This window comes from Drosophila mojavensis, unplaced genomic scaffold (genome assembly GCF_018153725.1).
Source record: "Drosophila mojavensis isolate 15081-1352.22 unplaced genomic scaffold, ASM1815372v1 contig_136, whole genome shotgun sequence".
In the NCBI taxonomy this organism is placed as follows: domain Eukaryota; kingdom Metazoa; phylum Arthropoda; class Insecta; order Diptera; family Drosophilidae; genus Drosophila; species Drosophila mojavensis.
In genome coordinates this window covers 1,422,097-1,433,073 of record NW_025318667.1, presented here as the reverse complement: position 1 = coordinate 1,433,073, position 10,977 = coordinate 1,422,097, and the positions used below count along the sequence as shown (strand labels likewise).

Sequence of the window (10,977 nt, the reverse complement as noted above, 5' to 3'; positions counted from 1 at the left end):
TAGGCCAACTTAGTGCTACATGTGCGATATTTCGATAAAAGAACATCGCAAGCTCGGGCACACTTAATAGGGCACGTCACAGTATAATTTGTTTTTGTTTTCGTTTTTTTTTAAGCTACGCACATCAAAATGGTAATGTTTTGTGTGATTTATAAAATTAAATAATAAAATTCATTGTTAAATGTCTTGCAGAGTGCATTGTTCAATTTTCAAAGCTTATTGTCGGTCATATTACTGTTAATATGCACCTGTGCCTATTTGCGCTCACTTTTCCCCAGCATCATTGATCGCAACAAAACTGGGTAAATGCTTTAAGTTTAAACAATTATAAAAAATCTAATTGATTCAATTACACATGCATATTGCAGGTTGCTGGGCACATTTTGGAAACTAGCGCGAATCGGCGAACGAAAGTCCCCTTGGGTTGGAGCCGCTTGCCTGCTAATGGCTTTCACCGTTCTGTTTTGGAGTTAAGGTTCAATAAATATAGCATTATGATTGGCATTCTGTAGGCTTTAGTACAACTTGTTCATATGTACATTTTTCTACTCTATATTAATGTTAACGCAAACCGAAAATAATTTTGCAAACTGCAATATTTTGTTTAGTACTTGTCTGAGTGTGACCTTGCTGTGCTAAGCAACAAAATGTTTGGCTGCAGCATGCCGGTAGCAAGGAGTGCTTTTATCTCTTGCGAACAAGATGCTAAATACGCTGTACTGCATCCATATATGGCTAGAAGTTATACATACAGAAAATCCAATTTGGGTGAAACATGGAGTAGTTTTTTTTATTATCATCTCCATCACCGTTTATTCAGTGTGACTTTGTTGAGATAACTAATGTCAAATACCAACATGCCGGCTAGAAAAGATGGCAATCCATAACTTACCCGTGTTTCCAGGTCTGAAGTCTCAGCGGTTGCTACACTTTATAAGTTAAATTAAATTTCAACAAATTTAACTGGGAAACTGCACAGTTAAGCTGTTCAAAGTAATTAGATTTGCTCTAGGCCGTTGGTTGGAATTTGGCAGTGTGACCTTGCTGTGTCTAGCACAGTAATGTCAAAGTGCACTCTCCAGCAAGCCGGCTGCAAATAATTCTTATTGCAAATTTCACAAATTGAAATTGAAATGTCCACTAGCCAGGAGGCACTGCGTGAGTATGTAGCTAAGAGCAGAGCGCAACTGCAGCAACTACTGCAACGGCTCAATTGGACGGAGGAAGGCGTGCAGAAGGTAGGTTCAGCTTCATCAGCTGAAGCAAAACTGATTTGTTTGCTTATTTAGTTGCATCGCCCGGTGTCCCAACCAGACGAAGTCGTCGTCGAGCAGCTGCCACCAAGTTGCTGCACTGCAGCAGAGCACAGTGTACAGTTAAATGCTACACTGCTGCAGCAACTGTTGCCAGGCAAACAGCTCACTCCAGTTGATTCTTTCGCGGATTTGCAATTGAACTATAGCTCCCAAGAGAAGCTGATCCTCTACGAGCACGTGCTCAGCTGCACGCCACGACAGCGGCTCAGCTTCGAGCAGCAGGCGGATTTCGCTGAGCTCGTGGCAGAGACAAAGAGAGCGCATCAGAGAGCGAGAAGGCATCGCAAGAGCAAGATGACATTGCTGGAGGAGATGCAGCAGCTCGTGCACCTGCAAATGCAGGCACTAAAGCACCAGCAGCAGAAGCAACAGGAGCAGCAGCGTCTATCTGACAGAGATCACAGGGAATGGAGGAAGCCGGAGAAACGGGATGGCAGAGGAAGGAGTAGAAGCAGAAGTAGGAGTAGGAGTCGAAAGAAGAAAAGCAGAAAGAGCAGGAGTAGAAGTAATCCGAGAAACAGTCACAATCCCAGTAAGAGCAGCAGCAGTCGAAGGAGCAACAGAAACTCGAGCAGTCACAATCACAGGAGCAGCCGCACCCCAGACAGAAGACGTGGGAGAAGTCAAAGTCGAAGTCCGAGTCGGAGACGCAGTAGAAATAAAAATCCGAAACGCAGCCGAAGACACAGTCCCAGTTCCAGCAATCGAGAAACGAGTCGAAGGAGTAGTCCCAGGCGTGACCCAATCTCATGTTGAAGCGACAATCAAATGAGACGAACAGAAGGAGCGACCGGAGAGTCCAAGTCAAAGATGGACCTGCAGCAGTTGAGGAGCGCATAGGTTTGCTGTCACTTCGCTGTGGAATCAAAGCATCAATCCGAGTTGAAGGTATTATCGAACAATGTGTGGAGGCGCGATCCGAAGGGGAAATGCAGGCATCAGACGGAGATGAAGCAGCAGTGAGGAAACTGAGCAGCGGTCCTAGTCGACGAGTCCGAATGGAAGCAGCGCGACAACACGAGTGCTAGAGGAGAAGCACCAGCGAATCCAACCTCTATCCGGCCACAAACGCAATATTTGACATTAGGATTTGACTTGTTAATAGTTTTAATAGCAATTAAATTATTATAAAGCGCCACTGTTCTCTGCAGACCGGAACTGGAGCAAGTGCATCGCATGCGTTTGCGTGTGGATGGCTTTGCTTCACTTGGTGGAGACGCGTGTGCGCTTATTCCATGAGAAATTGATGCCATAGTTCTTGACGCGCTCCTTCTTGGGCTTCAGATCGCCGTCGACGAACCAGCGCCAGCCATTGCGCTCGCAATATGTGATGGCCTCCTCCTTGGAGCCGAACTTTACATTCAGATTGGACAATGGGTCGCCACTAAAACGAGTGCGAGCGAGATAGATAGATAGATAGAGAGAGTGGGATTTAATCAGACGGGAGTCGCTGGACAGAATTTCGCATTTCGCTTACGTTGATGCCCAGCCCATGAGGGGATTTTCCCAGCGCTCGCGATTATCGAACTCGATTTGCCATGTATTTATGTTGTCCGTTCCACTCTGCATCGCATTTTTGGGTGGGATATGAATGCGAACGCGGCGCTCTTTCAGCTGCTCCTCGGGCACGCCGGAAATGGGCCCGAGATTGACTTCAACGGGCACGGTTATTTTGCCACTCAGCTTATTGCGTTGCTCCAGCTCTTCGGGACGTGCGAGCGCAGTGCTTGGGTCAAGTGGACCGCCGTCCTGCGAGGAGGCCCAGCGGCGTGCCGTGCTGTCAAATAGAAGAAAAATAATGAGATTGGTGGTTCCGGGACAAAGGGAAGGCTTTGCACTTACAACTGCATTGTGGGCGCTGTGCGTGCCAACGCCTGACGGATTAGCGACATTTTTATTTGTTTTCCTTTTCACACAATCTCGAGCTATCAACGGCAAATCACAATATAAATTACGTAAAATTTTGGAACACAAACGTTTTCTTGTTGTTTTTGTTTTTGACAGCTGTTTCATTGGCAGGGTGACAACTGACTGAGTGATATGTAACGCGAGGGTATATCGATAGTTATTGGTTGTCCAACTTGAATAAAAGAAAACAACGTTTTTTTTTATTGACAGTTTTGACAGTTATTAATAGATCAATTCATACGCAACCTTATTTATATATTTTAATTCATAAACAACATTAATCTGTACATCCAGATATTCCGTTGCGAACTATCGGATTTATTGGGGTTCATCACTAGTGATGATCAACGGACAGCTGTTCCATGTGTCCTTTAATGGTTATAACTTTTGGTATTTTTGTTAGTATTCTGCAAGTGCAAATTAATAGTTTAGGCGTACACAGGACGAAAAATAAGAGAAAATAAGTCATAGAATAGAATAGACCAAATAAAAGATAATACTTGTACCAGTTTTTTTTTTCGCTATACCTAAAACGACTATTGGTACTTATTCAAATCTTAAATCGACAGATACAAATGTTACAATACCATCTATTATTTTCATTAACAATATACGCGCTTTTATAACGATGATCATTTTTATGCAGTGACTTTATGGAAACAGTATTTTTGTTAGTATTTATTAAACGAATATTGGGCATTTAGACGCATATAGGCTGCAGTCACGCTACATACAAACAAGTCAAAATTTTTTGTGCAGCACCAGACAGCAAAAGAGACGATTTGTTGTCATTGTTGTTGCAAAAGACGTGGCGAGGACGCAATTAATATCGCTGCACGAATCCGACAACGGACTGAAATACATCCGCCAAGATGGGTGTACCCAAGTTTTTTCGTTATATCAGCGAACGATATCCCTGCCTCAGTGAATTGGCGCGTGAGCATAGTGTAAGTATATACGCACATATATACATACATACACATATACATATGTATATGTGCCTGTGTGTAGGATAGCAAAGGGAGGTACACTGCAACCCCATTCTCTTGCGTAGATTCCTGAGTTCGACAATCTCTACCTGGACATGAACGGGATTGTCCACAACTGCTCGCACCCGGATGATAGTAATATCCACTTCCATTTGGAGGAGACGCAGATCTTTCAGGACATTTACAACTACATCGACAAGCTCTTCTACTTGATCAAGCCGCAAAAGTTGTTTTTCCTGGCCGTAGATGGTGTCGCACCACGTGCCAAAATGAATCAGCAGCGCAGCCGGCGCTTTCGCTCGGCCCGCGAGGCGGAGCAACTGGAGGCGAAGGCACGGCAGCGTGGCGAGAAGCGTGAGCATGAACGATTCGATAGCAACTGCATTACGCCGGGCACAGAGTTCATGGTGCGATTGCAGGCCGGCCTGCGCTGCTTTCTGCGAACGAAAATCTCGCAGGATCCCCTCTGGCAAAAATGTCGGGTCATACTCAGTGGCCAGGAGACACCCGGCGAGGGGGAGCACAAGATAATGGACTACATACGCTACATGAAGGCTCAGCCCACCTTCGACCCCAACACGCGTCACTGCCTCTATGGCCTGGATGCTGATTTGATTATCCTTGGACTCTGTACCCACGAGCTGCATTTCGTTGTGCTGCGCGAGGAGGTGAAGTTTGGCCGAAACGTGAAGCGCACCTCCGTGGAGGAGACGCGCTTCTTCTTGCTCCATCTGGGCCTGTTGCGCGAGTATCTAGAACTGGAGTTCCACGAGCTTTCGACCCCGGAGCAGAAGCTCGATGTCGCTCAACTGATCGATGACTGGGTCCTGATGGGCTTCATGGTGGGCAATGATTTCATACCGCACTTGCCCTGCCTGCATATCTCGTCGAACGCCCTGCCCTTGCTCTACAAGACGTACATTCGCATCTACAAGCAACTGGGCGGAAATATCAATGAGCATGGGAAACTGAATTTGGATCGATTGCAGCAGTTTCTGCACGCTCTGAGCGAGGTAGAGCTTCAGCTATTCGAGGAGCACAGCGACGATCTGAAATACATGAATGCCAAGACGGAGGCGTTCGACGTGGACATTGACGACATCAAGAATGACAGCGGTGAGAGCTACAATGAGGATCTTGCTGCGCTCATCGATGAGAGTATGAAGGTAATTCAAATATCCCGTATTATTTTCTCTTCACTGGAGGGTGATTCAAATATCCCATATTAATTTCCCTTGACGTCAACGTAAACTATCCCATATTAATTTCCCATACATGACGGGAATAAAAGATCCCATATAAATTTCCCTTTACAAATCAAAAATCGCTTGAGATATATTTGCCTTCACATGAAGATTTGACTATTTGACTATTTCCATACTTCGCATCTCAAATTCCCTTGCTTAGTACATCACTTTCAAAACCCCTATGATATTTGTCTTTATCAGTGCAACTGAAAGTCCCTGCATAGCTCGATTGGATGCAGCAGGAAAGCACTTTCAAATAGAATTTCCCATTTCAATTGCAAATTGCCCCTTTTCCGATTTCTGCTGAGCGAACGCATTGTCCAACTGCTCATGCACTACGTGCGAGCGAGCGAGAGCGAAAGCTTTTTGCATTTCATTGGAATATGCAAGCGAGCTTTCAGCTATTGCAAGCGCCTGTGTGTGGGCGTTTGTGCGTATGTCTGTGTGTGTGCGTGGGCCTGTTGAAATAGATAGCGTGTTAAGCTTTTGCTTTCACATTGGCCGCTCGCCCGGGCAATATGTGCGAAAGAGCGAACAGCATTTTTGCATGCCTTGTTTGCTCTGCATTGGCTGTTATCCAATGCAGACTTCCAATTGGAATCAACTCCAGCAACTGTTGATTTGATGTTCGCATGTTTTGCAGGGGAATTGAAAGCCAATAGGAAGTGACATAGAATTGCAGAAGCCTTCGTTTCAATATGACTTCGCCTACGTAATACCACCCATTTCCCATTTGCAGCTCTACGAGGACGACGACGACGATGTGGATCCCGACGACGAGCAGGCAGTGCTGCGCAGCGAGTTCCAGAACTACAAGCGCAACTATTACCGAAATAAATTCAAGAACGAGATGCATGAGGACCTGATTTCCGAGCTGAGCTATCATTATATCAGCGCCATTCAATGGGTACTCGATTATTACTACCGGGGTGTTCAGAGTTGGGACTGGTATTATCCCTTCCACTATGCTCCGTTCATCAGTGATTTGAACAACATTAAGAATACCAAAGTGAACTTCAAGATGGGCAAACCCTTTTTGCCCTTCCAACAGGTAATTCCAAATGTGACTGCTCGACTAGCAGCTGCAATTTAGTATTTACAGGGTATACAATTGACTTTCAACTGCTTCTTCGGCTGATATATACTAGACTAGACTAGAAATGACAATATTTGGATATAGTTTACAGCTTTTACAGAATATTTTCCATAATTTTCAAATAATTTACAGGGTATACAGTCACCTTGGCTGACCCACCTTAACTGATATCCCTTACATATTAGACAAGCTGATTTCGTTATTGTGAAGAAAATATGCTACACTGACATGTTAAGTATTTAAGGGGTATGCAATAGTCTATCAGCTCCTTTAGCTGACATCTCACGCAAGCTAGAGATGACTTCATCAATGGGAATAAGGCTCAGCCTATGCACATAGTTTTCAGCTTTTACAGGGTATTCCGTACTGATCATTTCTATCATTCACAGCTGCTTGCCGTGCTGCCAGCGGCCAGCGTCAATCTCCTGCCGATGGCATATCATGACCTGATGCTGAAGCCGAATAGTCCGCTGGCTGAGTTTTACCCCACGGAATTCGAAAGTGATCTGAATGGCAAGAAGCACGACTGGGAGGCCGTGGTGCTGATACCCTTCATCGAGGAGAAGCGCCTGTTGAGTGCCATGGCCGACTGTGAGCCGCAGCTGAGTGTCGAGGAGCGCGAAAGGAATCGCCATGGGCCGATGTACCAGTACGATTACAACGCAAAGTCCCAGGGTCCAATGAAGGGCCTGGCGCCACTCAAACCCCTGCAGAACGTGTTCTGCACGGAGCTGGCCCGTTGGTCCGATGAAATCGCCCTCAATTCGCCAAGGACTGTGTGCGTGGAGCTGGCCAATGCGGCCCGCCACGTCTTCTTTCCAGGCTTTCCCACGATGAAGCATTTGGAATTCGATGTAAGATGGAATTGTGGAACTAAAATGACTCTTATTTACCTTCTCTCTCTCTCTCTCTCTGATCTCGGTCTGTCTGTCTCTCGCCTACAGTTTGAGTTGCGCCACGATCGTGTCAAGGTCTTCGAGCAGCCGAGCCGCAATCAAAGCATGGTCTTGATGCCGCGCCAGCGCGAAGCCCAGGATTCCCTCCAGTCGGTGGCGGCCCAGCACCTGGGGCAGGTGGTGTACATTGGCTGGCCGCACTTGATCAAGGCCAAGGTGGAGAGCGTCGCGACGCGCGACCAAGTGGTGGATCGCGATGGCATACGCGCGAATGAGCCGCGACGCTTCGACTCGGACTGCAAGTCGCTCGAGGAACAGTTGAGTTATTGCCTCCAAGCCCAAGCACGCCCGTCAGTTTCTAATCTCACTTTTGCCACTTTCCCCTTAAAGTTTCACCGGCCGCATGGCCATCAAGTTCCCCAACTACGATGTGCTCATCTATATACGCACCTACATCGGCAGCTCGGTGGAGTTCGGCAAACGCGGCAACGTCTTCATGAAGGACTCGTGGAGCAGTGCCATAACGGCGTACCCGGCACAAGGCGTGGTCTCCGACATCAAGGTGCGCGACAACTTGCACGCGCAGTTCAACAAAATCGAACAGCTCTTCCCGACGGGCAGCACGGTCTTCTTCATTGGCAAGCCGTATGCGGGCAGCGAGGGCACCGTGCTGGATCCGATGCTCGTCTACAGCTGTGGCCGTGTGCAGGGCAAGTTAAAAGCTTTTACAAACACTTTCTATACATTACATTATATACATTACTTTACATGATTTACATTGTTTACAAACCGGCAACGTGCAACAAACAACGTGCCACGAGCCGCACATTGCAATAGGTTGTAATCTACTTGCGCAGCGACTCAGATTTCGTCCTCCATTTTCATCGCTGGCCCAGCATAGGCCAACGGCGTGCGGCAGAGAGAGACAACCAGTGTAGCCTCTTTCTATTGGTTGCCTGCGCATTGCCGCCTGCTCAGAGGTTGTCAAGTGCGTAGTGTGACGTCACAGCCTTAGGCTGTTAAGTAAATTTGCATAAACTAAGCTAAGCGATGTTGATCAACATTAAATACTAGTATTATTAGCAATTACATACAATCGGCCATTGGATTCAGTAGTGAAAACAATACTGAGTGCGCTGATTGAATGGGAATTTGCAGTCTAATTACTTTGCGCATTGGCATTCGCAATTAGCGCACGCACTTCGTATGCATGTAGGCGTGTGCGTATGCGCGTACGTGTATTTGCATGTGCTTTTGTTGTGTGCAGGCATTCACTGGAAGGGCCTAAGCTAGAGTCTGTCTCTTTCCGTCGCACGCGTTTTCTATGAGCCTGCTCGCTCACTCATCTAATTCAAAGCTAGACTAAGAAGAAGAAATGGCAGTGACACTGACACTTCCTGCAGGTAGAGACAACGTTTGTCTCTTTCCCTCTACCATGTGCCGAGGTGAAGTCTTTGAAATTTAAAAATGGTGGATTCAGAAGATTCTCGACCGTTCAAGTGTCAACGACAAATTGGATTTGAGTTTTCAAAATTAAGTGACTTTTCATTCGCGAATTTAACAAAAATGCATTCTAAATGTGATTTTACTAGTAGGTGTTATCCTGGCCAGTCGTTGCATGCTGATCCGACTGCTCTTTGGTAAATTAATTAATTTGTGTTCGATTTGCGATTTACAGTTAACATCCGCGTGGGCCCCGAGCCACAGCTGATGCCCGCACGCCTGCTGCAGGAGGAGCGCGACCGCGACTTCATGAACTCGTACAAGGTGTGCCGTGAGTTGAATGTGAACAGCAAATGCCTGGGCCGTCTCACGGGCACCGTCTGGGTGGTGCTCGGCCCGCGCCGTGAGAAAATGGAGAACGTCTCCAAGCACAACATTGGACTGCAGCTGAAGTATCCCCGTTTGAACGAGGAGCGCGCCGGTTACTGCCGCCGCATCAACAACCAGTGGTTCTATTCCTCGCTGGCCGTCGATCTCATGCATACCTATATTGAGAACTTTCCGGCCATTGTCGACTACTTCTCGAGAAGCGGCGATCGCGGCGAGTTCATCTACGAGGAGGACATCTATCCTCACGCGATGGGCCAGCATCTCATCGAGGACGTGGCCAACTGGGTGCGCCAGCAGCCGCACATGAAGGTGGATCGCATCACTTGCGGCTCGCGCACCGTTTGCAAGGAGACCGTCGAGCTGCTGATAAAGGCTGTTGATGAGCTGCGCATGCTGCCCGTCAAGAATGTCAAGCTGCAGGTGAAGCCGCACCTGCTGGTCAAGCCGAACGTGACGCTGCCCGACGTCTACCGCACGTCGGGCGCAGTGCGCCTCTTCGACCGTGTCGTGGTCGTGCGCACCATCTACATGGTGCCCGTGGGCATCACCGCCACCGTCATCGGCATACACCCGGTCTCTGACCCGAATCCAGTGCGTCTGGAGTGCCTGAACGCAGTGGAGACGTTCTGCGAACTGCTCTTCGATCGGCCGGTGTCCAACTGCGGCGACATACACGGCATAGCTGACGAGCGCATCTACAAGGTGCCGGAGAGCGCCTTGGTCATCATCAGCTCGCTCGGTGAGGCTCTGTGAAGTGGCATGCGTCCGAGATCAAGTAGGAACTGCTAATTCTGTCTCTGCTCCTTCTTTCAGAAAACGACGAGAAGCAGCAGCCGAAGCAGCAGGCAAACATGGCAGTCTCGTCGCCCCTCAAGACCCGAACGGATGCCTTGCGCCGCAACTGGCGCGACCAGCAGCAGCAGCCGCGCTTTGTGACGGCTGCGGGCAGCAAGTACAATCCGATCACGATGAACACGCGCATCGCCGACGAATTCTATTGGCCCAGCGATGCGCCAGCCACGAGCTCCGCGTCCGGCTCCACGTCTGGCTCCACTGCTGCCTCGACTTCGGCTCAAGCAGCAGCCACAGCAGCCACAGCAGCCGCAGCATCTGCATCAGCTGCTGCTCTAAATCAAGAGGCAGCTTCCGGCCAGAAGGATCTGATGCCCTTGCCGGACTGGCGCAGCTTAAGCAAGCCAAAGTTGCCGCTGCTTGCCAATCAGCTCGAGCAGCAGCAGCAGCAGCAGCAGCAACAACAGCAACAAGGGCTGCTGCAGCAGCAGCAGCAGTCGCGCAGCCAAGGCGGCTCGGCCTCGCCCACTGATCAAACTCAGGCGCTGAAGCTGCTGTTGGGCCTGAAGCCATCGTCGCAGCAAAAGCAGGAGCTACAACAACTGCAGCAGCAGCAGCAGCATCAACAGCAGCAGCAGCAGCAGCATCAACAGCAGCAGCAGCAGCAGCATCAACAGCAGCAGCAGCAGCAGCATCAACAGCAGCAGCAGCAGCAGCATCAACAGCAGCAGCAGCAGCAGCATCAACAACAGCATCAACAACAGAAGCAGCAACAGCAACTGCAGCTGCAAATGCAGCAACAGCAGCAGCAGAAGAAACTGCAGCAGCAACAACAACAACAACAACAACAACAGCAGCAGCAACAACAACAACAGCAGCAGCAGCAACAACAACAGCAGC

The 10,977-nt window shown here is 48.4% G+C and overlaps 4 protein-coding genes across 4 annotated transcripts; 3 read left to right on the top strand and 1 right to left on the bottom strand.

Annotated features, from left to right (window-relative positions):
• Positions 1–21: 21 nt before the first annotated feature.
• On the top strand, positions 22–596 carry LOC6585643 (protein kish). The gene is made up of 3 exons (XM_002011235.4): positions 22–132; positions 193–302; positions 369–596. Exons 1-3 carry the CDS (start codon positions 130–132, stop codon positions 472–474), a joined length of 219 nt encoding a protein of 72 aa, XP_002011271.2. The 5' UTR covers positions 22–129; the 3' UTR covers positions 475–596.
• A 360-nt stretch (positions 597–956) lies between these two features.
• On the top strand, positions 957–2,559 carry LOC6585644 (serine/arginine repetitive matrix protein 5). The gene is made up of 2 exons (XM_032732860.2): positions 957–1,238; positions 1,290–2,559. Exons 1-2 carry the CDS (start codon positions 1,134–1,136, stop codon positions 2,070–2,072), a joined length of 888 nt encoding a protein of 295 aa, XP_032588751.1. The 5' UTR covers positions 957–1,133; the 3' UTR covers positions 2,073–2,559.
• Positions 2,406–3,332, bottom strand: LOC6585645 (NADH dehydrogenase [ubiquinone] iron-sulfur protein 4, mitochondrial). Its single transcript, XM_002011237.4, has 3 exons — positions 3,159–3,332; positions 2,794–3,093; positions 2,406–2,700 (listed from the first exon to the last, which is right to left on the bottom strand). Exons 1-3 carry the CDS (start codon positions 3,206–3,208, stop codon positions 2,520–2,522), a joined length of 531 nt encoding a protein of 176 aa, XP_002011273.1. The 5' UTR covers positions 3,209–3,332; the 3' UTR covers positions 2,406–2,519.
• A 142-nt stretch (positions 3,333–3,474) lies between these two features.
• On the top strand, positions 3,475–10,976 carry LOC6585646 (5'-3' exoribonuclease 1; the record flags this gene model as incomplete). Its single annotated transcript, XM_002011238.4, has 9 exons — positions 3,475–4,171; positions 4,279–5,379; positions 6,200–6,511; positions 6,946–7,410; positions 7,501–7,769; positions 7,843–8,162; positions 9,131–10,024; positions 10,099–10,818; positions 10,909–10,976. Coding segments are annotated over exons 1-9 (4,224 nt in total), but the record flags the coding sequence as incomplete, so codon positions are not given.
• Between the last annotated feature and the right edge of the window lies 1 nt (position 10,977).

Bases quoted from the DNA above. Each gene is read 5' to 3' on its own strand.
- LOC6585643 (XM_002011235.4), top strand. The intron at 303-368 runs GTAAATGCTTTA...TGCATATTGCAG, and splicing joins ATTGATCGCAACAAAACTGG to GTTGCTGGGCACATTTTGGA.
- LOC6585644 (XM_032732860.2), top strand. From the start codon at position 1,134: ATGTCCACTAGCCAGGAGGCACTGCGTGAGTATGTAGCTAAGAGCAGA. The intron at 1,239-1,289 runs GTAGGTTCAGCT...TTGCTTATTTAG, and splicing joins CGGAGGAAGGCGTGCAGAAG to TTGCATCGCCCGGTGTCCCA.
- LOC6585645 (XM_002011237.4), bottom strand. From the start codon at position 3,208: ATGTCGCTAATCCGTCAGGCGTTGGCACGCACAGCGCCCACAATGCAG. The intron at 3,094-3,158 runs GTAAGTGCAAAG...TCTATTTGACAG, and splicing joins ACAGCGCCCACAATGCAGTT to CACGGCACGCCGCTGGGCCT. The intron at 2,701-2,793 runs GTAAGCGAAATG...CACTCGTTTTAG, and splicing joins CTCATGGGCTGGGCATCAAC to TGGCGACCCATTGTCCAATC.